General features: G+C 33.6%; 1 protein-coding gene across 13 annotated transcripts in view; it reads right to left on the bottom strand.

The window, feature by feature from the left end:
- The window catches only part of Macrod2 (mono-ADP ribosylhydrolase 2), a 1954610-nt gene that overhangs the window by 1876684 nt on the left and 51078 nt on the right, over positions 1-26848 (bottom strand). For 12 of the 13 annotated variants that reach the window (XR_007350663.1, XM_048811891.1, XM_048811888.1 and 9 more), the window contains exon 3: positions 8808-8915. Coding sequence is in view for 12 of the 13 variants with exons in the window: in XM_048811891.1 (XP_048667848.1) it covers positions 8808-8915 (108 nt within the window). In the remaining variant the exon portion in view is untranslated. Of the gene's footprint in view, positions 1-4951; positions 5703-8807; positions 8916-26848 lie in introns of those variants that run through there. The other variant, XM_048811894.1, reaches the window with a different exon arrangement.

The raw sequence follows: 26848 nt of genomic DNA, 5'->3' as shown, positions 1-26848 counted from the left end.
TTTATTATTGTTTGTATTTGTTATGATTACCATTCTAACTGAAATGAGATAAAATAACAGGGAAGTTTTAGTTAGCATTACCCTGAGAGATAAAGATGTTGCGAATTTTTTCGTATATTTGCTGGTTATTTGTATTTCTTCTTTTGAATTTTGCTTAATTCACTTGCCCATTTATTGAATGGGTTATTTGTTTTTATTAGTTTTTTATGATTCATTTTTTGAGTGCTTTATACATTTTGGATACTAATCCACTGTTGGAAGAGTAGCTGGCAAATGTTTTCCCCCATTCTGTAGGTCCTCTCTTCATGGTCTCACTTCCTTCATTGTGCTTTTTAACTTTATGCCATCCCACTCACTGAGCCTTTGTTTTATTTCTGGAGCTTTAGGGGTTTTGTTAAGGTGTTCAGCACCTGCATCAATATGTTGAAGTGTTGATCTTACATTTTCTTCTAGTTGCAAAGATTTTGCTCTAATTCCCAGCTCTTTGACCCATTTTGAGTTGACTTTGTGCAGGATGAGAGAAAGGGATCTGATTCATTCTTCTACTTATGGATATTTGGTTTTCTCAAAGCCGCTTGTTTAAAAGGCCATCTTTTCCAATGTGTTTTGGTGACTCAGTCCAACCCATTTATGCTTGGAGAATTATCACTTTTTATTGTACAACCCACATCTACAAAATAATGAAAAACTATATCTCCTATAAAATATTTATCTGTGATTATGGTACAATTTAAGTTTTCTCTAATCACAGAATATTGAAACATAAATTAAGTGGATGTATTTTCCACTTATGATCTAGCAAAGACCAAAACTCTATGAACACATTTCGTGTAAGATGATACAAGGACCTGGTCACTATAAAGAGATCATCCTATGTGGTGCTACATTAAGATGCTAGGCCAGCCGGATGTGCCCCCAAGTTACTGTAAACACCTACTATATACTGACAATATTGTAAATACATTTAGAAATAGAGGAGAAATGGATCTGTGTTCTGTCTGGGCTGAAGCCTTACAGAGAGAAGGTGGCAGTGTCAGGAAATAGAGAGGCAATTGGTAACATCAGAAATTTATTCAAAGAATATTTCAGAAGAAAAAGTCTTCATCATAATGTAAGTATTCTCTCAAAAAAAATCATCAGAAATCTAGGAAAAGCACTTAATCTCTAAGGGCAAGAAGATTTGAGGATGCAACTATTATCCTCTCCCAAAAAAACAACTGAGGAAATACTATGTTAAAACTAAAGAATAAATATATACTTAACTGTATAACTGAAAACCACAAGGTAAGGAACTAATTATCCTGCCCACAATGCACACAGGCAGAGTGTTTTTAAAAGTAAACAACATAGATATGGAGCCTAAAAATTCATCCTCTGCCTCAAAACTACAATTTATTCATCACAAGGATGAAACCAAAATAAATTAAGAAAAATTAATTTACCAGCTTTCTTGCATTTCCAAACAGAATATATGGTATATACTTTGCATACAATGAACCTATTTGCTTCTAGGCCTATTTTCTGTATTAGAGCTAGCCAATCTCTACATGGAAAAAAGAAATATAATCCACTCTCAATCCAAAATAGTGCCAATAAAATTTACTAAAAGCCACAAAAGTTTTTAACCTTAATTCATCCTTGTATTTATCTGTCTAGGCCTACTGATGATAAATGCATTCTCTCATATAGACTACAAAATTGAAACATTAGACGAGAAAAAAATAATCTTACCATGTACATTTTTTTTTTTTTGGTACCAAGGATTGAGCCCAAGGACACTTAAACCACTGACCCACATCCCTAGCCCTTTTTGGTATATTTTTATTTAGAGACAGGTTCTTACTGAGTTGTTTAGGGCCTCAATAAGTTGCTAAGGCTGGCTTTGCACTTGCAATCCTCCTGCCATAGCATCCCAAGCCACTGGAATCCCAGGAGTGTTCCACCATGCCCAGCACCATGTACAATTCTTGCACTGGAGAGCAAGGTATTTTTATTTTTTTTATTTTTTTGCCTTTGAAAAGGCTTGGATTTAATCCTTTCATAATTAGAATAAACTATGAAAGATATGCCAATTATATTTCAATTGGTCATGTTTTCCAGATTTTATCAGACTGCTTGACAGCACTTCAGTAAATGACCTGCAGTCAATTCACTAATAGTGCAAGTTGAATTTTTAATGAAGGATTAAAAGATGAGATACTATTTGATAGACATGCTAATTACTAGGTATTTTTTATAAAAACTCCAAATGTTTTGTTGGTTAATACTATTCCCTGGACCCAAATGTCAATATTCGCTGGACAAAAATGTCAAGGAATTGTCTATATTCAATATAAATGGCTTGGAATAATATCATAGTATCTATATTAAAGAATTCATTACCTTAAACTCAAAAGGTATAGTAACAAAATTAACTGCTTAAGGGAGTCCAACAATGGGGGAAAATATGAAATGTGAGATAAATAGTACAAAAAAAATTAATTAGAAGTTAAGGCAGCTGAGTACAGAGGCACACACCTATAATCCAAGTGGCTCTAGAGGCTGAAGCAGGAAGATTCTGAGTTCAAAGCCAGTCTCAGCAATGGCAAGGTGCTAAGCAACTGAGACCCTGTCTCTAAATAAAACACAAAATAGAGCTAGGAGTGTGGCTCAGTGGTCAAGTGCCCCTGAGTTCAATCTCCAGTATCAAAAAAAAAAAAAAAAAGTTAAGGTAGCAAATACTTAGATCTGCATCAAAATACTTATTGGTTTAAACTGGGCACCATTTTCATTGCTATTATAACTAAATTATCTGTACAAAGTATAATATATACCTTTTGTGTTCATTGGTCAATGTTTTTTAAGTCATATTGCTATGGATTACTGACTGTAAATTATTTGAGCTCCTAAATGCACCACAATATGATACTTGCTGCCAAAGAAACTACAGTAAGCAGACATAAACAAACATATCTAACGCAAAAGGACTCAGTTCTATGACAAAGTTCTATAGCATCTCTATAAGTAAATAGTGAATATAGACATACATAAATTTGCTCAGATTGGGAAGGCAGAAATGAAGATAATAAAGTTATAGTTAAAAATGAAACTGGAAAATGTGCCCTAGGTCAAATCATGAAGGATTTTGTTCCATATACTAGGAGAGGACACTTCATGGAATAGGCAGTTGTTGAAAGGTTTTTGGTAGAGAAGTAACATGATCAAATATTACTAGAAAGATAACTCCAGGGGCAACACTAAAAAAAGCTGTGGTTCTTAAATATTAGGGATTGTATATATTTATGAAAATACACTGAGTCTTTCCTTTCTAGTGACATGGCAGACTAGCTATCAAGAAAAATGTCCATTATGTGTTAAATATTTTGAAAATATTTCAAACTTTTTATAAGGCCTGAGCTGGAAAGAAATTAAATATGTTTACTAGAGACCAGACATGATACTAATGAGTGACTCCTCAACAGGGTTGATTTCCAACAGGAGTTGACAGCTGATCTGACATGCAAGGCATACTTGAGGCATTGAGTTCGATCCCTGGCATCACATAAAAATAAAAATAAAGGTATTGTGTCATCTACAACTAAAAAAAAAAATTTTTTTAAATAGTTTCATCTTTGAATTTGGTCTTCCCTTAAATTTATCATTCCCCAGTTTATCTTCACAGAAGGATCTTTCTGACACATAATCTGTAATGCATCTTTCCCCTCTGAAAAATTCTTCGAAGATGCCCCATCTTCTTTGATTAAAAAATACATAATCCTGTGAAGGTGACACAGGAAGCACTTCCTAATCTAGCCCCTGACTGTATTTGCTCTCTGCACACTCAGCCACATGTGGTTCCCTATGTGCACCATGTGTTTGCCTATGTGCACCATGTGTTTGCCTGTTCCCTTGGGTTATATTCTTTTCTCTATTCCCCATGGCACCTTAAACACAGCTCTAATAGAGCAATTTATCATGCAAATGGCAACTGTTAACTTACTTTCTTTACCTCCACTGTTTAACCCAGTTCTTGACTTATAATAAGAACTCAGTAAATCTATGCTGCTTCTTTTGTCAAGTAAAAGTTTCTTACTCTTCAATTTAGGTGGCACTTGAAATTTTGTTAGCTTACCCCTAAAGATTTAAGGATGCATACCAAAATGTTTTCAAGTATCACCGTGAGGTAATTAATTTAAAAGTGTGAATTTCACATGGAAAAGGCTTATTTTTTTTCCTAGAAAAATACTGCTTGTGAAATACAATTTTCATAATCTGTACAACACATATACATAATTCATAATTGAAAATACCACTCTGTTACATAGTCAAAAGTACTTTATTTAAAATTAGAGATAAAATAGGGTCAAACTTAAGGTACATATAGATCAGTGTCAATTACACATTAATTACACAAATTCATGTAAAAATAACTGGTGTTTTAAATGCTCAGGAAGAAAGCAGCTGCTGTCTTGAGTACCACTGTTTTACACTAAGAAAAACTTGTTCAGTGCAATAGAAAAATAATGCTTATAAATGTGGAAGGTATTCTCCATCTTCTCTACTAAGTTGAGTTATTTGGAAAAAGAAATCAGTGGTATGAAATCTATTCAGTATCTACATGTTGGTAATTATGAAAGCTAAAATATATCCCTGGATTCAATTCCTAGTATAAAAAACAGTTCTTTATCTGGATTGTATGGTAGTTAAAAAAATTTATACATGGGACTAAAATATATATATGTATTTTATATACATATGCGTGCATGTGTGTATATGTATGCACACACACACACACACACACACACACACAAATATAAGTTAAAATGACGAACAATGGGGTGGGGATACAGCTCAGTTGGTAGAGTGCTTGCCTTACATGCACAAGGCCCTAGGTTCAATCCCCAGCACACACACACACACACACACAAATGTAAGTTAAAATGATGAACAATGGGCTGGGGACACAGCTCAGTTGGTAGAGTGCTTGCCTTACATGCACAAGACCCTAGGTTCAATCCCCAGCACACACACACACACACACACACACAAAAAAAAAAAAAAAAACGATGAAAATATATAGTCTAGGTCTAGACAATAGTTACATACAAATACCAATTTCCTGGGTTTTATATTGTATCATAGCTTACAAAATATCACTATTGTAGGAAGTTTACATGAGTATAAGGGAAGGGTACATAGGACTCTAATTAATAATTAACAATTAATTTCCTATAATTATTTCAAAATAAAAATTTTACCAAAAAATAGTCCTGGAGAGAATCTGAATTTGAGCCTAGGTCTGCCTGATTCTCAACTAGTACTACTTCCCTGCTACCATGACACCTACAAAAACTATTTTATGAAAATATAATCACATGAAAAAAGAATGTATAGGAGGCTATCCCGGGTAACATCTAAAGAAGTTTAAGAAAATTTAAAACGTACTTTATTAGGAAAAAGTTTAAAATATCAAATTATTCCATTTGTAGCTACTAAGACCAAGTGTTTCAATGTTCTAATGTAGTCCTGGAAAGAGAATCTTAGAAATCTAATAAAAAGTGATGACTGGGCTGCTCTCGCACTATGGCTGGGAGGCACTGCCTCTCACTTACCTCTTACTAGAGGCAGCTCTAGAGTTTCCTCTCGTGTTACCTTGTTCATCTGAAATGTTAACAGCTGTGCCTCTCCTCCCACACCAGGTAAACAAATTGCACACCAGCAAGCTGTAAATAGAGTCATTACACTATACACTTGGCATCTCTTTCCCATCAACCCAGGAACTTCCTGATGAGGTTATCCTTGTGATTTACAGAACATGGCCAGATGACAATTATCACAGCTAGAAATATAAGCTAAAGATGCCAAAGGGAAGTGAACAAAAGTTGCTATTATCTGTAGATCAATTCATTGTATGGCATCTATGTAAAATTATAAATACAAGGAAGAGCAAGATAAAATGTGAAAGAATCTAAAGAGTTAATAATTTCATTTTCATTTCAATTAAAATTAACTATAATGGTTTTTATCAAATAAATAATTTTTAAAACCAGAACCAAATCATTTCACTGTGTAAAGTCCGAAGTGCTAAATATGCTACTGGTCATGGGTACTACAAATTCAATTGTATCTAATTCATTTTCACAAATATATAGTATCAAATAAATTTTAAGAATATAAAGATAGGACACTGCTTTTCCAAGTGACACAGAAAACAAAAAAGGTACCATTTTGTGCTTCAAGGGGGAAAATATAGATACAGAGTTAACAAAAGCCAAAAAATATCATATTTTGATATTAAGTGTATTAACATGGCAAATTTTATGTTATATTAATAACAAAAAAAGAGAAAACTCATGAGAGTGGTCTTCAAGTCTTCAAGTATTCCAAAGGAGATAGATGTCGTCAATTGTACTACACAGGGCAAAACTAGATATATAGTTGTTTTGGTTTTGTTTTCATTTTTCTCATATATATATATATATATATATATATATATATATATATATATATACACACACACACACACACACATATATATATACACACACATATATATACACACACACAAATAGAGATGTGTATTTAAATATTATAAAATTAAAGCTCAACTATTTATAGAATCTTCGTTATAATAAATCATTAATGACTTGTTGACTGTGGAAATGCCTAAACAGAACTCCATACTGGAGAGGAGATATGAGACCCTTTCCAAGAACCTATCCTCCCCAGTGGCCCCAGAGGTCAAAGCAAAGCATCTTGATACCCAGGGCCACAAAATAAACAGTCCATAGGGACTAGATATAAGGAAGCCCTGTAGCCTGTGAGGTGACTTGAGGATGACATTTTATCCAAAAGGAGTGAGACATAGAGCACAGAGATTAAATGACCCAGACTACTTTCTCAAGAAAAATTTTACATTTTAGAGAAGCAGCAGAAGCAACAGAGAAGAAAGGAAATACAGGGGCATTGGAATAAAAAGAGGAAACAGCACTTATTATGGCAAAGCTGCTACATACAAAGTAACCAATACCCAACTTAGGGAAGAACAAGCTGACTAGGCTTCCAGCCTTCTTTCTAGGTCCCCAGAATTGTGGAAGGTGTTCTAGGAAAACTTGATTTCACCTACCAAGGCATTTTCCTACTACCTTGTGTAAATTTACTCATCAGAAGAAATCTCTTTTTTTCCCCTTGGTTTTTGGTTTTCTTTTGTTTTGTTTTCATCTTCGTTTTTCTCCCTTTTGTTTTAAGCCCAGGGCCGAGGACCTAACGTAGGGCCTCGTATATGCTACGCAGTAGCTCTGCCACTGAGCAAAATCCCCAACCCTCATCAGAAGGAATCTTTAGACAATGCTGAACTTTATCTGAACCCCATACTCCTGGAAAAATAATGACAGTCAAGAAATTACTCACCTTTTCATGTTCTGAGAAATGGCTTACTGCAAAGAACCATTCTTCCTAATGACTTAAATAAAAGGCCAGACACAGACCCTCCAAATTCCCATTCTTTATCTCATACATGATCACCTCAACTGTTTTCATTTATTATCTGGTTGTTCACTGTCTGGGAACTGGACTTTACCAAATTTTACTCAGGTTTCTTACTTTGGCCCACACTTCAACAATGGAAGGTCAACAACTCTTCTTTAATGGCTCCTGCCAGGAATCAGCTGACCTCAGGGAATATTACTGTGCATTCATACCAGTCCCTCTTCCCATTCCCCCACACCCATTTTCTTCTAGCCTTCTTTATTTCCCCTATAAAACAAAAGTCCTTTTCTGCTTAATCCTGGAGATGCTTATAGATCGCAAGGTTAAAATGGTTTTCCCTTTTGCAATTTTCTTCCTCCCCACATGGCAATCATCCTACTGTCCTATGTTAATTAATTAATAGTCTTTTGGGATAAAGCCTCTCCTTATCTATGTCCAAATTTGTTTTTATTTGATAATTTCAGTCTGTAAAGGATCTAACTTTACAAAATACAAATTAAAGCCATTAAATATCCTCATATTTATTCCTTTTATTTTATTTTATAGATTCGAAACTATTATGTCTTTCTTGATATATGACCTCATTATAAAATACATGGAAACATAGACCATCATAAATAACATGTTATACTTCCCCAATGTTCAAATAGAAAAATTAGACTATTAATTATTAAAACAAACTATGATTGCTAATAAAGCATTTCATAATGAAAATGAAAATCTAAAACCACACAACTAAAGTTTTGAAATCAAAGAAATCATTTCTTTTTTTAATTTTTGTTTAATTGTAGATGGACACAACACCTTTATTTTGTTTATTTACTTTTATGTGGTGCTGAGGATCAAACCCAGTGTGTCACACATGCTAGGCAAGCACTCTACCACTGAGCTACAACACCAGCCCCAAAGAAATAATTTCTTTGGGTTTTACTTTTATCTAATATAGTTCAATCATCTCGTTACCACCTATTCAACATGAAAATAGCTTAAGGAACTTGTGTTCACTTTGGCCAATTATTAACTCAAGCATGAAACTAAAAATCATACAGTTGCTAAAGTTACTTCTGAAAGATTTTCTGCAACAATTTTCTACTTCTCCAGTGATACAGAACCCCAGTCTCAACTTAGTTTCTCTCACTCTAGAAGGTATTGCAGATAGCACATTAATTGTGGGACATATATAAAATAAATCCTCAATGTTTTTAATCCAGAAAAAAAATACATGACATTTCCATACCAGAAAGGATATTTTTCTAAGTTACTTCCATTTCTGTTTATGAAAAATATTTTGAAATAATATTCATGTAATAAAACATATCACAGAAAAATGAACTACTCACCCGCATTGACTATAGCATCTATCTCTAGCAATGTGATGTCACCTCTATACAGAGAAACTTTTTCACTCAAACTTTTCTTCATCTGTAATGTTTCCTGAGTATTTTCTTCTGTAATAAAAGGGATACATATTAATAGTAATATCATAAATTTAATTGACAACATTTAAATCAAGACAACCATAAGAATCAATATGGATTATTCTCTGCTACAAAAGACAGTGGAAATAAGTATTTTAATACCAGGAATAAGTTTATTATGTATTTATTTTATATTCTTCAACTAAATGCACTATCATGCACATACTGGGCATTTGCTATATTTTGGCAAGTTATTCAATATTTGCTATTACACATTTATTATTATTATTAAAATGTCCATTTTAAGATAAAATTATGTACCACTACATTCACAAGGAAATAAGAAAAAATGTGCAAATATGAAGAAAAAATAACTTTTTTGTGAAGGAACTTATTTCTGTTTTTTCCAGTTACTTAAAAAGCACCCTTGAAAAAAATATTTAGATGAGCCCCCACACAAAATAAAATAAAATAAAAGGGTCAGCTCTTTGCTAATCTAAAATAACAAGCTATACCTCAGGACATATTCAAGAACATCTGAATTTGTAAAATTGTCCTTCTAATCAAGTTGGATTTAACCTTTCACTCTAGAGGACACTGTTAGATATGAAAGAGAAATAGTTCTACCCAACACACAACAGCCAGCAAGTTGGTGTACTTAAAATAAGTAAAAAACTTTAGATTCTAAAATTATATTTTTTTAGATATTTCAGAGAAATACTACAAATTTTGAATTGTCATTTATTTTTGACAAATAGCAATGTTAAGACAAATTAAACTTATTAAACAAAGATGTATGAAGTCAATGTTTTTAAATATATTAAATTGCTATGCATAAAAGGCTTTTTAAATATAATTCTAGGGAAGCAGATTTATAAACTCAACTTTTAGTATTTATGATCTGTACAAGTCTTTTCATGAAAGAAGACAATACTATTCATTCACTAACAAACTCTCAGATGCAATTTTGAAGTATATTGGAGGTTAGAAGTGATAGGTTATAAGTAACCCATATTGTCTTTGGGACCCATCAGACAATGAAAACATTGGCTAGGACTAAGGAAATAATCTTTGGCCATTAAAGTGATCCTTCCTGTCTCTGCCTACAAAGCATTCCATTCTTAGCAACCATTTCTCTTCTTAAAAGATTCTAAGCAAAATATTCACTGGTGATAATAATAAGGAGGAGGAGAATATTGTGAGAAAATTGTTTGTTAAGGGAATAGAGAAGTATACAACTAGAGATATGAAAAATTGTGCTCTATATGTGTAATAAGAATTGTAATGCATTCCACTGTCATGTATAAATTTTAAAAAAAAGAAAATGAAAATTGGGTCAACTAATTTACAAAAAAAAAAGGAGATGGAGTTTAAGAAACTTCAAAATATAAAACATCCATAATTGAGCTGACTACTTCATTGACTCCTAGAGTACTATTTTTCTCAGTCAGGAACAGACTTTACTCCCAGATTCATGTTCAGATTTATAGTTCTGCCAATTAACAGCTGTGTGAGCTCAGATAAGTACTTTATTCTCTCCATGCTTCAGTGTGTACAATACTCCTTCACAGTAAACGTGAGTTCATTACATTTAGAATAGTGTTTGCCTCATTATAAGCTATCAACAAAACACCACCTTCTTTTTAACAAAGGTGACAAATATTGTGTCAGCATCCATATTCAGCATATGTGGATCACATAGTTATTTTTTCAAAATGTTATTTTGAATAAAATGTCAATACACCTATTATTATTATTCCCTATTATTTAAAGAGATGATATTTTGTTTGTGCCATTAAAATTGTCAATACCTAGCCCAATGACAAAAACTCTAAGCCACAGCAAGACCTTGAGCCTCATATCCAATCAGTTCCTATTTTCATGACTTTAACCAATTAGAAAGTCCTGGCTTTTTCTGACAATTCTGGATACTTGAATCACCATAAACCTAGAAATTATAAAAGATTTCTCACTGAAGAGTTTCAGAACTCCATTCACCATTAAATTGGCAAGCAAATCACAAATCAAAGCAGAACATTTAATTCTATTTGGCAGAGTAATTAGATTTCTAAGCCATTCTCTAACTGCTTATAGCCCTAAAAAGTATTTATTCATTTTCTCATGAAGTCTTTATATAATACTATATTTTAGTGATATGATTTTTAAACATATGTGACCATAAATCATATACTTCTTTATCCAAAAGTAAAGAAATTATTAACAAAAGGTATTAGAAAGCATCAAAATTTAAACCATTATATCACAGTTCAGGTTTGGTTGGTTGGTTTCTTGATCTTTCATCAGAAAATTTAAATTGAGCCCAAAGTAAAGGATCAAACAATTCAACATGAATAAATACAAACTGTTATCATTTATCATTCAAGTAAGTTACTCAAAATAGTCTTTAGGAAAAGTGTCAGCATCATTCTTTACATAGAATGCCAAAGAAGCATGTCCATACTATACTTACAGGCTGCAATTTCATGGTATTAGGAATTGTTAGCACTTCCTTTGACAATAAATCAAAAACAAATAGCATATTTTTGACCACCAACTGTTCTCGGTGACTACAAAATATAAATTCCAACTGAGAGGTCACCATTTTTATTTGCATAGCAATGCACACTGTATTTTATCAGCACTAATCTCATTATATTTTCTCCCATATCCTCAATTTTCCAACAAAAATGTGTACACAAAGCCAGGCGGGTAGTGCCCACATGTAATTCCAATGGCTTGGGAGGCTGAGGCAGGAGGATTATGAGTTCAAAGACAACCTCGGTAACTTAGCGAGGCTCTAAGCAATTTAGCAAGACCCTATCTCTAAATAAAATATATATAAGAGCTGGGATGTGGCTCGGTGGTTAAGTGCCCCAGGTTTGAGCCCTAGTACCAAAAAATATATATATACACAAAGCAACAATTCAAATTTTGCATCACTGGTTTATGTAAGTTGAAAGATCTGTTAGTTTTGCTCTTCTAGATTGTATACTATTGATATTGTCAAAAAAAAAAAGAGCTAGACAGTAGTAGAAGCAATAAAAACAGATTTTTATTTTTATTTATTTATTTATTTATTTTGTAACCAGCCCTTTTTATTTTTTGAGACAGGATATCACTAAGCCACAAAGGCCTCACTAAACTGCTAAGGCTGGCTCTGAACTTTTGATCCTCCTTCCTCAGTCTCCCAAATCACTGGGATTACAGATGTGGGTCACCACACCCAGCTTTAAAAACAGATTTATTCAGAACTAAAAAAGAAGAAAAGGGGAAAAACTTCAGTACAGAATAAGCTCAATTCCAAATACTACAAGAACAAGTGGGGATTTATAGCCAAGGAGCAAGACTGGGTGGGGTAGGGGAGATCAGTGAATGGAAAATTATAGGGTTGACTAAACAGACCTAACAGGATTCTTGCTGAAGGCAGGCAACTTTATAACAGACTGTCCAGTTCAGCTTCCAGGAATTCTAGGGCTAAAGGAAAGTTTTAGTTTGCAATAAATGCCAAGTCAGGAGGGCAAAAAAATTGGAAATGTTAATTTGGAGAATTTAGTCAACTATGGGAGAAACGAGAAGAACTAACAAAATATATATGATAGCAGGATCCAGTCAATTTATAAGCTGATATAAATGAACAGGATTAGAACTTAATAACTCACAAGTGTACAGTATTGTTTTACATTGAAACAAAATTTCTCTCTACAATTATCTTCCATTTTTACTGTTATTTACAAAATAGGTCTGGTCTCATTATATTCAGCCTGATTATTTACTTAATGACAGCAAGAATAATAATTGATCATTTAGGGCTTTGGGTTTGTTTTGCTAAAATTTTTTAACAAGAATCTCTGATTAGACTTTTAAAAGCCTCTCAAAGAGTGTAAGCCAAGCCACAAATTCAACATCAGGATATTCCCATGTTAAATATAGATTTGTGTAAATTCTTCTCCTAGGTTCCCCAAATATCCTGTTTCCTGGGCCTTCTAGCAAGTGGCTTTCCTTACTTACCTGTAATGTTGGCAGCCCTAGAAGCCTGGTACTAGGACAGTTTTTCCAAGAGAATTTTGTAAGCATTGACTTTACAAAGTCAACCTGAGTCCTCAAAAGTGTCTGGACACATCTGATTCAATGCATCATTCTCAAATATAACATTCCATCCAAACACAGATTATAAACCAGTTTTTCCAATCATGCCAAGGAGAACAGATTCTTACTGAATTGAGACAAGTAATTGTATTGCCATGAAAATAAGAATACTCAATTGTGTTCATCCAAATTTGAAGAGATCAGGTAAAGAGAAAAGATTAATATTTCATTTCTTTTTACAAAGCATATTTTGTAAAACAGGATATTTGGGGAACCTAGGAGAAGAATTCATACAAATCTATATTTAACAAGCTATAGCTAGGTTGAGAGAGGAGAAAGTAGGTTCTTTGGGGGGAAAAAAAAAAACTAAAAAACATTAAAAGCCAGATGTGGTGGTGTACTCCTGTAATCTCAGCTACTCCGGAAGTTGAGGCAAAACGGCCACAGGTTTAAGGTCAGCCTGGGCAACTTGGCAAGACCTTGTTCTAGGTTCAATCCTCAGCACTGAGGAAAAAAAAAAAACCTAAGTTAGAAAAAAAAAAAGATGTAATTTGCAAGGGAATTGGTTATTTCTGTGGCATACAACATTTAAGCAAGAGCTAGAATTATGACTGATAGCCTGATGGCATAAGATATTGGAAAATTTCCATAAAATTTATACAATTTCTGAAGTATCTAAAGTATTTATGGTAATAATATTTCCTCATACAACTATCACCTGAAAAAGGTTAAACATCACTTCTTATTTGACAATGTTTCTGTAAGGAGCATCTGCCATAGACATGCTGGGACATGCTGGGACTCACTAAGTTGCTGGCCACAAGGAACAACAACCATTGAACTGCTTAGTCATGTCTGCTTGCAATTGATAAAGAGGTGTAAAGGGCACTAGCCATAGGCGTGCTTAGCAATGACAGGTTACGAATGATAAGGAGCACAGCTCCATGAACATGTGAAAAGGACATGCCTAGTTGCAATTACATCACCTCACTGGACATAAACAATGGATGCTGACTTTTACTGGGTGTAACCAATCACCAACATACACCACCAACTTGGAATTGTATTTAAATTGCTGGTCCTGCCATACTGAAGAGTTTTGCTACAAGGCCATCAGTGAGATTGGCGACCTTTCTGTCCATCCCTGGACCTACTCCACCATTCCCTGGTGTCCAGCCATCAGCTGGAGAGAACTACCAGACAAGGACAACGTCTGCTCTTTGGCTAAGAGAAGTCATGTGGCATCGGAGGTATTTTGGAACTGTGGTTGCCCTAGGATTGTGTGATTTGCTTATAGTGTTTAATTAATGAGCAATGAAAGCTAGTTGGGGTACTTTTGCATTAATTGTTTATCTGCTTATAGTGTTTAATTAGTGTGCACTGAATGCTAGTTGGGGTGTTCCAGCACACCCAACACTTTTTGCATTAATTGTTTATATTTGATGAATGGTGTGATCGAATATACATTTGCATTTAAAGACAATCCACCTCTGAGTAGTTAATAGCGCCACTTGCGACAGTTTCCCATACATTTTAATACATATATTTAAAAACTGTATATTTTACAAAGTGAAACAAAAATTTTCCAGGGGCCCTCTGGGAAATACAAGTTCAGCAGAGTTCAAGATTTCACTTAGGATTTAATTTTAGAAAGCTGTCAAAAAGGTCAAACAATTTGAATACTTGATTAAATAGGGTCACAAATCACTATGAAACATTTAAATTTTAAAAATAAATCCANATATATATCTCCAAAGCCATCACTAACTCTCAAAAAAATTCACATTTGCCCTTAAATGTATATGCCTTGCTTCACTCCAAGGCGTGTTTCTCTTGAGATAATCCACATTCTCCCTTGAATGTGTATCTGCTTTCCTAAATAAATCTCTGTGTCTAAAAGGCACAGGCTGAAATTCTTTTCCATCACATACACAAAGAAGCCCACGGGTCCTAAGTCAAGGTCCTCCTCTCCAGGAACTCTTTGGACCTCCTCCAGGGAGAGTTTAACCAAGTGCATACAGCTGACAAATACAAAACTGGGATTTGAGCCCAGGCAGCACATGTTCTTAACCAATATGCTATGGAGGTTCTCATTTGTCTATTTAATAACAATGGTTTTCTAGATTGGCTACTTTGAAAATAAAGCAAAAGTTTCATATCATACAACACACCAGGGACTACAGAACTACATAATAAAAATAAATTTGCAGACAAGAATCATGTATCTTCTATTTATGTTTTGTCTTTTATTTATTTATGCAAAATAACCAAACTTGCAGATTCATTTGTCCCAACATGTGTTCTATCTGTACTGACCTTATTGTGATTTCTGGCATACATGTTACTATTTTACCTCTATTTTAAAGGCATCAGTTAGCCACTTTAGAAATGGACTAATTCATTTTCTAAGGTAGAAATATGATGCAATTCTATTGTAATAATAACAATAAAAGCAAATCTAATCAAATACACAATAAGTCAATAATGACATTAAGATAGTAAAGTAAGAGAAACTATTAACTGAATCTTAATTGACGTGAACTGACATTAATTGACATGACCAATACTGTGCTTATGTCAAAAGCATTAACTTTTTAAATGATTATTGAGAATATAAAAGAATTTTCATAAAAATCATAACTAAATTTTACATTTCAAACTTTGTGAATATATTTTTAAATGGTTTCATCATTTTCTTTTTGCAATGGTCAAACCATCTGGAAGATACCTGATAAAAAGTTAATATTGAAATGTGGGTGCTCAGACCACACTTTGGAAGACAGAGAGGCTGGGGAATATTCACACAAAGTGCCTGGAAATTCTAAAAATTCATATTGTCCCCTACATTAGCATTCCTGCATTTTAGTATCCAATGGCATGATATAGAGAAGGCACAATGAATACAAATGAGTTGTCTCATGTTACCACAACAAGGGTACTATAGCCAATGGACATTTTTCATTCTGAGGATGCCTAAAACGTCAGTTTAGTTTTAATCCATCCAAGTGGATTAGATTAAAATTAATACTCCCTCTCCCTTAAAGAAAAAGCAGATAAGTAGGAAAATACCATGCCATGAAAGCAAAAACAAAGAAAAATCATGAAAATATCTATAGAAATAAAATTAAATTTATAAACAAGATGAGCAGAAAAATAATTTTGGCTTAAGAGGCTGTAAAATGTACAATCAGGGAACCAGAGGAATTCCAAAAAGGCAGGCTGTGTTACTGAGCTATCTCTTAAATCCAATCAGCCTGCTGATCTCCACACCTCTATCTCTTATATCATCATACCTGGCCAATAGCCAACATACTTGCTGTTCCAGATTCCTCTCATATACATACATACACAAATCTCCATACTCCAGCATATCTACTCATTCTCAGATCTACAGTTCTTGCTGGGAGTGGTGGCTCACGCCTATAATCCTACCAGCTTGGAAGGCTGAGGCAGGAGGATCGATGGTGAGTTCAAAGCTAACCTCAGCAAAGGCAAGGCACTAAGCAACTCAGTGAGACCCTGTGTCTATATAAAACACAAAATACGGCTGGGGATGTGGCTCAGTGGTTCAGTACCCCTGAGTTAATTCCCTAGTACCTGAAAAAAAAAAAAAGTATAGTTCTTTTAGGTATTATAGATGTTACACTAGAAGACTAACTCTAAGCTGCAGGTTAGCAACTTCACTTTTGTGCTGAATCTTCAATGCTTCCTCCTTCTCCTCCCCTTTCTTCTTGTATCAGTTAGATTTTATTATTCAACAAACCCTTCAAAAACTTACTTAAAGCAACATTGGTTTTATTATTGTTCATTAGTCTGCTCTAGACCATATCACTCAAATCTGGTTGGCAATCAACAAGCTGGATACTCTTGGGAGCTTTAGTTGGAATGGCTTTTCTTGGCCTCCCATGGCCTCTCATTGTCCAATATGCTAGCCTGGGCTTGGCTTGACATGACAACAGAATTCAGATACCAATGTGCATGCATTCTTTAAATCTCTGCTTGGGTCACGTTTTTTGTAGTCAAAGCAAATCACATGAAAAAAGTCCAAAGTTATTGTGGAAAAGCAATAAACAAGAGCATACACAGGAAAGTATGATTCTTTGCAGTCTTTTTTGACCCGATTTACTAAACATGTTCTGAGTTAGATTTTCTGCATCCTTGGTCCCAATATTAGTTTGATTGCAGTGTTTTTTGATATGAAAGCATTTATTTGAGACATTTTGATTTTATAGAAACCTGGTTTATACTGGGTTTGGTTCTTTTTTTAAATGCCACTTCAGTATTTATCTTCTATTTCCACTAGATTTCTAATAGATACTTTGAGGGACTCATTAATTTTTTGAAGCTCTGCTGTAGAAATCTAACATAAAAATACCTGTGGGAAACAAGAAGGCAACATAAGAGAATGAGACCAGCTTGGTTTAAAAATAAACAAAATGTACTATGGTATAAATTGGAAAACAAAAAATGCCATATCCAAAGGATGTAGCCTCAACTTACGTGTCATATGAGGATGTGGACTTTGTGTTTCCATACCTCCTTGTTTTTCAAGAAAAATAGGAAATATAAGTTTTAATGTGAAGTCTCCTAATTTTAAATATTAAAATCTAAATTTTTAAATGCAATATATTTTTCAGTGGCAGGGATCAAATCAAGGGCCTTGTGCATGCTAGGCAGCAAGTACTCTCCCACTGAGCTATAGCCCTAGCCCCCAAATAAAATTTTAAAAACAATGACAGTGTTTAAACTAAAGAAAATTGTGGCATATTCCTATATGTACATAGAAAATTTATGTCTGATTCATTTTATTGTCTTTCCTATTCCAAATAGGAGTTCTTGAACTGAAGCTTTCCTTCACTCTTTTTGTTTTTGTTTTTGTTTTTTTGGAGTACCGGGGATTAAACTCAGGGGCACTCTTTGTCAGGATTAGTTTGTAGCCCAAGGTGAAAAGAATGGGGATCTGCTGCTGAGATTTTTCATCCAAGGAAGCTCTATAAAAGGTGAAAGAGAGTTTTAAGCCAATTAAATAAGTAGACTGCAAAACTGGAATAGCATAGCATGCATATGAGAGAATGCACAAGCACATAAGGGAGTTCACTGTATCTTCAAATAACAATGAAGCTGGATGCGTGCCTATAATCCCACCAGCTTGGGAGGCTGAGGCAGGAGGTTCTCAAGTTCAAAGCCAGCCTCAGCAACAAGGAAGCCCTAAGCAATTCAGTGAGACTCAGTCTCTAAATAAAATACAAAAAAGGCCTAGGGATGTGCCCCAGTGGTTAAGTGCCCCTGGGGTCAATCCTCATATCAAAATAAATAAATAGGGCCTGAGGTTGTGGCTCAGCAATAAAGTGCTTGCCTAGCACATACGAGGCCCTGGGTTCAATCCTCAGCACCACATAAAAATAAATAAATAAAATAAAGGTATTGTGTCCAACTATAACTAAAAACTAAGTATTAAAAAAATAAATAAATAAATACACAAATAACAATGGAGCCATATATACATCCTAATTCTAACCTCTTTCCTATAAAATAAGGTCAAATTTTTATACATCTATTTTATATGTCCTGTTTCTCTATGTTAATATTTTGAATTATTGTAACCACCCTAAGGTACTAAAGGAAATTGAGGGACAAGGAGATGAAGTAAGTAACTTGCTCAAGGTCTTAAAACTGACAGCTGAGATTTGAGCCCTAGAAGCCTGGTTCCAGCATGTGCTTAATCACTTACTGCCTCATAATAAAGGTCAGCCTCATATTATTTAAAAGAAAAGATCTAAAAGTTCTTTAAATAATGGCACACTTCATTCATAGAGGATTTCTTTTTCTTTTTAATTTAACATGACTATCTGTCAAGATGTTTGGGGTGGGAGCTTAGGAATTAAAAATGTATATTTTTCCTACTATTATAACCTCCTAAAAATCAATTCAGTTAAAACATTAAGATATGATTATATTTATGGCTCTTAACCTAAAGCTTATGTAAGAATTATGCAACATAATACCTGAAGTAACGTTATGTAAAAAAAATCAATTAAGTTTATATGGTTGTACTCTAAAATATAAGGAGAATCAAATTAACATAGTAAAAAAAAACACACACACACACACAAAAAAAAAAAAAAGGAGACACAAATCTATGCCCTTCGGGTAAAATGTATAAAATCCCAATTTATCGCAATTTGGTATTTTGCCATTTCACAAAGTACAAATTTTCAAAACTACATTTCAAAATTTATACAGTAAACATTTCTGTAAGATATCTGAAGTATAGAACAAATACCTAATTGATTAACAAACATACCAGGATCTAGCAGACAGGCATATCTATTATAAAAGCACAATAAATAAGAATTGATTGACCAATTGATTATGAAATGTGTTTAAGGTGACTTGGTTTGTTCTACAGGTGTCTGAATTCACACAGTAAAGCACTTGATAATGAACTTCTCTACAGTAACACATCCAAAACTATAAAACTAACTTCATCAGTGTAACTTAAATGACAAGTTGAAATATATCCTGTAGTAGATACTAAATCTAAGCACAACAGAGTAAGCAGGAATTACAAACCCAAACTTAGTGAAAAGAAAAAAAAGAACTTAGAACTGTATAGGTGCAGAACCAAAGTCCTGAAAGGTTGTTAATTGCCCAAGGTCACAGAATTAGTTGGTAGCAGTCCAGTATTCCTTTCCCTCCACAATGACAAGTCACACATTTTGCATGTTATTTCATAGTTTAATGTTATTTAAAGGGATATCTCTATTTGTGTTACAACTATATATGTATGTGCATTATCCCCTCTTAAAAGAGTCAGTAAAGGATGGTTGCAACAAGGACAGATTCTATAAGAATTATGCCTAGATTTTAATCCCAGTTCTGTCACTTACAAGCCATGTGGTATCTGTCAAATTTAATTTCTCTGGGCCTGTTTCCTCACTTATAAAATGGGAATAGTATCTACATCACAGGGTTGTTGGGAGAATTAAATGGACTATGACATAGTAAAGTATGTGAAACACTGCCCTTCACATAGTGAAAAAACAAACAAAACAGTAAATGTTATCATGCTGGAGGAGGAAGAGAAGTATCACCAATCTGAAAGTTTGGGCAGAATCGCTTCTTTGTACCATACAGGCTATCCAGAAAAACATATTTTTTTAACCTATAAAATATATATACATATATAAGATATTATACATTATAAAATATATTATAACATATTACTTTGCAAAAACACTGACTATGCTCAAATATCCCTCTCTCCTACCAGGTAACCCAGATGTGACTCCAGCAATCAGCAGGGATTAGAGAAGAAAGTCTCTCATGTGAAGCTCAGAAGACAGTAAAAAAATGGATAAGCAAATATAAAAGAAAAAATTCCAGGAGTCAAGGAAAACTATGAAGAAGTGTGAAGGATAACCTGAGATTAGAAGCCAGCAATCCCAATGCCATTTGGGAGAGAATGAAACAGGAGGGCCTAGTGTCCACAAGGAATCTAGGTTAACTGACTAGAACAGGGGTGGCAGCCTCTGGCTTTCCATTATGTGCAGCCATGGCAGGGCCCAGAAGAGATCACTCAAATTTAATGGTGCATAGCTTAAACTGACACACCACGTTCAGGAACAATCTATTCCTGCTTTCTCTGCAGAGTGCTAATATCTGCAACAAACACCTGATTTAAACTGTGTGTAAAGTTAAATATTAAATTACCAAAATGTTTTCTTTAGCTCCAGTACTTTTTTACTACCTATCTTTAATTTTCTCCCAAGTTTCCTTGAACATTATGGTAATAATTACTTTATTACTAATCTTGGTTCATCTTTAACAAATGTTCATTTTTATCATTAATATAATTTATTAACAGCTAAATTGCACTTGGCACTGTACCATGTTATACAATTTAAACATATAGCTAATGCCCACCAAACACCAGTGAAAGAAAATCACTGACCTATCTAATCAATAAGTAGGATTGGATAGGAGCCTGAATAGAAACAGATCCCAGAGGAAGCTCAAAATAATCTTGACTGAACTAAGACTGTGGAGACAGAAGAGGGGAAATGCCAGAACAAATACTCAAGAGGCATATTTAACAAAGTATTTGGTCTCACTGGAGAAGGGAAGATAGAAATTGCTGAGGTTGACTTGCTGATTTCTGACCTAGGTGGCTCTGAGAGGCAATAGAGGTGGGAGAACTACTTTGGAAAGGAAGGTAATTAAGTCAGTCTTGGATATATTAAATTTGGTTTCCTGCAGAATATTCAAGTAGAGGTATTACAATAGGTCTTGGTGCTTATAAGAATGGTTTTCATGCTAGAGATGGAGATTTGGGAGAAATCACATGAAAATGGTCCTGAGTGGTACATTAAGAGTATGCATGTAAATGAAAATGGACCATAGAGAGAACACTGGAGAACTCCAACCTTTATTTGCAAGGCAAAGGGAAAGAAAAAAGACACAATGAACAAATTCTTAGAAACCAATAGAAGCCTACGAGGAAAAAGTTTAATTTTTTTATTTAAAAAAGGGGGGGATATGGATGTATAAGCAATGTGATCCTGCAATCTGTACACATGGAAAAATGAGAATTCATACCCTATTTGAATCAAATGTATGATATGTCAAGATCATTGTATTGTCTTGAGCAACTAATAAAAATAAATAAATAAATAAAGGGGGGGGATTATCAGCTTCAAATGTTACACACTGAAAATGTACTATTAGATGGAACAACTGTCATCATTGGTTAGCAAGAACAGGTTCAATAAATCTAATACAAGGATGTGCCCACAACTGAGCTTAAACCATTAATGCCTTAGAAGATGACAGAGAAATAAGAAGAAAAAAAACTGTGTTCTTAAATGACCCCATGAACTTGCAGTTGACCTGAAAAGTAAAGCAATAACTTTAAAGGTTAACCTTCTTTTTTAAAAAATTCTTTTATTCATACATTGCAATTCTACATAACAGTGGGATTCATTATGCTATACTCATACTTGCATATGACATTATTTGATTAATCTCATTCCCCAGTATCTTCCTTTCCCTCTTCTCCTAATTTACCAATCCAGCAAATGAATATAGGAGGGGCTGCGGTTGTGGCTCATCGGTAGAGAGCTCACCTAGCACATGCAAGGCCCTAGGTTCAATCTTCAGAACCACTTAAAAATAAATAAATAAAATGGATATAGTATAATTTGTCTAATAAATTCCTTATGAAATCAGGCACAGTGTTGTATGCCTGAAATCCCACTGACTCGGGAGACTGAGACAGAAAGATCATATGTTCAAAGCCAGCCTCAACAACTTATGAGGTGTTAAGCAACTCGGTGAAACCCTGTATCTAAAAATAAAATACAAAAAAGGGGTAAGGATGTGGCTTAGAGGTTAAGTGCCCCTGGGTTCAATCCCCAGTACCAAAAAATAAATAAGTAAATTCCTTTTTGAGAACCCTTGGGTTCATTTCCCATTTTTTATCATTAAAAATAACACTATACTATAAAGACCTTTATATTTACATATAAATGTATTTACATATAAATACATTTACATATAAATATAATTACATATAAATATAATTAGTAATCTGTAATTATTTCTAGGGTTTCAACTCCTAAAGTAGAATTATTAAGTCACACACAGATTTTTGATGCAGACTGAAAGATTAAACTGCTTCATTTACCTATAGATGAGAGGAAAAACAAACAAACATGTCTTAAGACAGGTGAGGAAGTGATTATATGCTAAGATGGCTATAGAAAAGATAAGGCCTGAAAAGGCTATCAGATTAGAAAGTCTGTTTATCCACAGTTGAATTATAGAAGTTATATTTCATTAGGTTTCCTATCTTCCTTAATTCTTCCTTAACTCTTTGATTCCTCTAATTTTAGTCAATTTCAGTTTTACTAGTCTCACAATTCTACCAATTCTACTCTTAAAATATCTCAAATTCACTCCCTTTTCTTGACACTTAGCCCAACTCCCCCAGTGTATTAAGGATTAAAATAAATAAAACCAAAAGATAAAAAAGTCCCTGACCCTAACCTGTCTTTATCAGTCTTACTTCCCACCACTTAACCATCACCCTTGCAAACTTTATTATAACTAGATTGCCATTTACTTTCATCCCCTTGACAAATATATATTTTAGGGGGTAGTACAAATATAAGATGGGTTTGTGAATTCTCCACTACTCAAAATGATTTCTTCATTCATTGTGTATATAGCTTACTTGTTTTATAAATGATTCTCAATCATTTATATCATTTAGATCCATGTCTTTTCCACATTGACTCCTTCCAGATTCCTACCACAATGACTGACACATGGTAAATACTCATTTACTAAAGGAAGCAAAGGAAAACTGGAGGGAACACTACAGGAGAGAGTAAACAAAGAAACTAATACAAAAGACATATTCAAATCAAGAGAAATCACTTAAAATATTTTGTTGACCTATAATAGAAAAACTTATATCTAATGCAAGTTTCCATGCAGAAATGGTAATAACTTAGACATGATATTTTAATTTCCTGCTTCAAAAATCACTAACCTTCAAATCAAGCTTTAATTTTTGATCATTAATTTTTATTTTTTTTTTATTTTTTTGAATTGGGAATTGAATCCAGCAATGCTTAACCATTAAACCACATTCCTCTTTTTATTTCAAGACAGGGTCTCACTAAGTTGCTTGGAGCCTCACGAAGTTGCTGAGGCTGGCTTTGAACTTTTGATTCTCCTGCCTTGGCTTTCAGAGCCACTGAGATTGCACGTATGTGCCACGAGCCCCACTGTTCTTTAATTTTTATGATAGTTTGACCAAGTGGATTCCAGAGAACCAGGCAAAATATTTTGGAGGAAGGCCCAAGAAATCTGACATTTGGCAAGCTTTAAAGTGATTCTTAAATATACTAAATTTAGAGAATCGCTATTCTAAATTATTATTTTGTACATAAAATCACTGACATAATCTGAAATAATACTGGAAGCCCTCCAAATTTATAAATATGTGCCCATTCACAGAATGTAAAAGTTATTGACTTAATGACACAGTATCTTCTTGAACTTCTCTACATTATCACAAACATGAAAGCATATATAACTCCCATCTATATTTAAGATGCTGGTAATGCTTAATGTTATAACCCACGTCGTTATTTTAGAGGTAATAAAATCAGTAGAATTTAAGATTAAGAAATCTCCAACTCTAGGATATTTAGGGAAAATAAATATCTGTCCCAGTATACTTAGACATTCATCTTCCTGAAACCATGGAGCCTGCACCCTCTCAAAATTGTCCTTCAGTGATTTTTTTTTTATGATTAAGATCAGACTTTAAAAACTGATATGTAAAATCATAAACATTCGTATAACCACCATCTGTACTAGATGTGCTAGTCTGAAAGGAAAAAAAATTAACAAAAGACACTTTTTTTAAAATGTTTTTATTTCTTCTCACTCTTAGCAAAATAGTTTAAGGATTATTTTGAAAGCTTTTCATACATTAATATGCAATTTTAAAAAGAAACAGCAAATTACTCAACTAATAACAAATTGAAATTGTAAGAAATTTTCAGCAGTAGACTTTACATGAAACTTTTTGCAGTAGAATATTTCAAATGATATAATCAATAGTGTGCCTACATACAAAACTATCAAAAAGTACACATCATCATATTTTGCAACCTTCTTTAGTGTGAGGATGCATGATATTCGTTGTTCTGTGGCATACATATAAATGATTATTTATTGTACAATAAGCTATGTGACAGCTTTAAGGTAATTGAAGCATGTAAAATATTCTCTCTTTAGCACATAAGGATTACAAATGATAATAGTATTTTTCTGACTATATTAAGATACTAGATACTTAAGACATAAACTTGAATATCTAATAATCTGTCAACCAATTCAAATATTAAAATCAATGAGACAAACATTATTAACCCTGAATTCATTAGCTGGCCAAGATACACAAAATCTCAACAAATATACAACACCCATGCATAGTCTAAAACACTAGTTTTAAAAAGGGTGGGGTCAATCTATAAGTAAGTCACAATAACCCGACAGGGAAAATGTCATGGCACTTAAGTAGATTGACAGTGGGCACTAAAGCCATTAACAAAAATATTCAATTCGTCTTTTGACCATATATATATTAGACTTCCCCCTTCTTCCCACCCAGGTCTCAAATGCTTCTACTGTGAATTTTCTGGAACTTTTGCTCTGAGATCAGAAATCTTGTGTATAGCCTAAGCCTGTTCTCGCAAATGTTTTCTTAGCTTCTTAACTTCACTGACATTAAGCTCTCTATTAAGAATACAATTCATTTTAAAAAGTGGTATTTTTTTTAACTTTCAGCATATATCCTAAGAGGTAGGGATACATGCTGAAAGTTAAAACTTCCACATCTTAAAAAAAAAAAAAATTCCCTTCTTTCCCTCTTTGCAAAGTAAGAAACATGAACATATAGATAGTGAAATGGCTTGGACTAGAGATTAAAGCAACCCTTATCAAATGGTTGAAGACCAAAATAAAAGGAATCATCACGGTCTTTAGACAAGCTTGTAGAAAAGAATCAGCTACAAACTGTAAAATAAGTTGTTAGGAACTTCTACTTTCTTTGGGGCCCTGCATTTATGGGTCTTTTTGTTACAACAATTAAATATATACCACAACCTATGGCTTTTCACTAGGAATAAAGTCTTAAGTCTCTATAGCAATGTCAGGTCCTACAGGGTCTTACCAGTCTTCTCCCTTTCACTAGCTTTGCTCTAACCCAACTGAAAGCCAGTTATAGATGCTTTTACCTAGATTTTCATATGGTTGATCTTTTATCTAGCTTATAGTTCTTAGTCAAATGTTACCCCTTCAGAAAAAAAGTTCTGTTATATATCCCATCCATTTTCTTTTAACATAGTCCAAAATTATTTGTCCATCAGTCTTTTCTAGCTAAAATGTTAAATACTTTGACAACAAAAAAAAATCTTCTGTTTTATTAATGATTATACTTCAAATACCTGAAATTTCAGTAAGTAATGTTAAATGTTTTTCTAAACGATGAAGTTATCTACCTCATCAAGGCACTGTCTACCTCAACCTGGGCTACTCTTCACACAGTTCTATGTTCCTTCCTGTACCTCAAGTCTCTGATTAAATGTCAATGCTTCAAAAAGTTTTCTCTGACCAAACTAACTATATATCCTTGGTTCCAACTTCAGCCCATCACATTCTCTATCACTTCACCCTATTTACTCCCTTCATACTTTAAGAGTATCTTGTTTATCTACGTATCTATTGACCATCTGCCCCCAAATATGTAAAGTGTGATCACATCAGTAACCTCATTTGTCATTTTCACTCCCAGTCTTATTTGCCTAGAATAGTGTCTGGTACTTAGTAGGTGCTCAATAAATTTTTGAGTGAACAAATTAATGATTGGAAATATGTCTGTAAAACAGTGTAAGTCTTTGATAACTTGTGATATTAACAAAATGCAAAAAATAACTTCAAAATAATGTTTACCCTGAATCATGAACTACATCCAATAAAAACACAGGTAAGAAAAAGAACAAGAGGGAAATTAAATTTTTTCACCTCGAGGTGGGGAAATTAAAAGAAATTAATTTGTTCTTGGTATTTAAATTAGAAAAACATAGTCTCAAATATTTGGCAAAGTTTAAACACAATTTTCAGCAAAATTAAAAATAAAGTTAAACCTCTACACACATATACATACACACAAAGAAAGCATCCAGCATAATAATGGCAATAAAACATTTTAAAAATGCAAAAAAAAAAAAAGTTATACTATGAATGAAAATAAGTCAGATTCCTCTAGTAAAAGTTAAAAAAAAAAAAAAAAAAAAAAA

Source organism: Marmota marmota, unplaced genomic scaffold (assembly GCF_001458135.2).
Source record: "Marmota marmota marmota unplaced genomic scaffold, marMar, whole genome shotgun sequence".
Lineage (NCBI taxonomy): Eukaryota > Metazoa > Chordata > Mammalia > Rodentia > Sciuridae > Marmota > Marmota marmota.
This window is presented reverse-complemented; position numbering and strand designations above follow the sequence as displayed.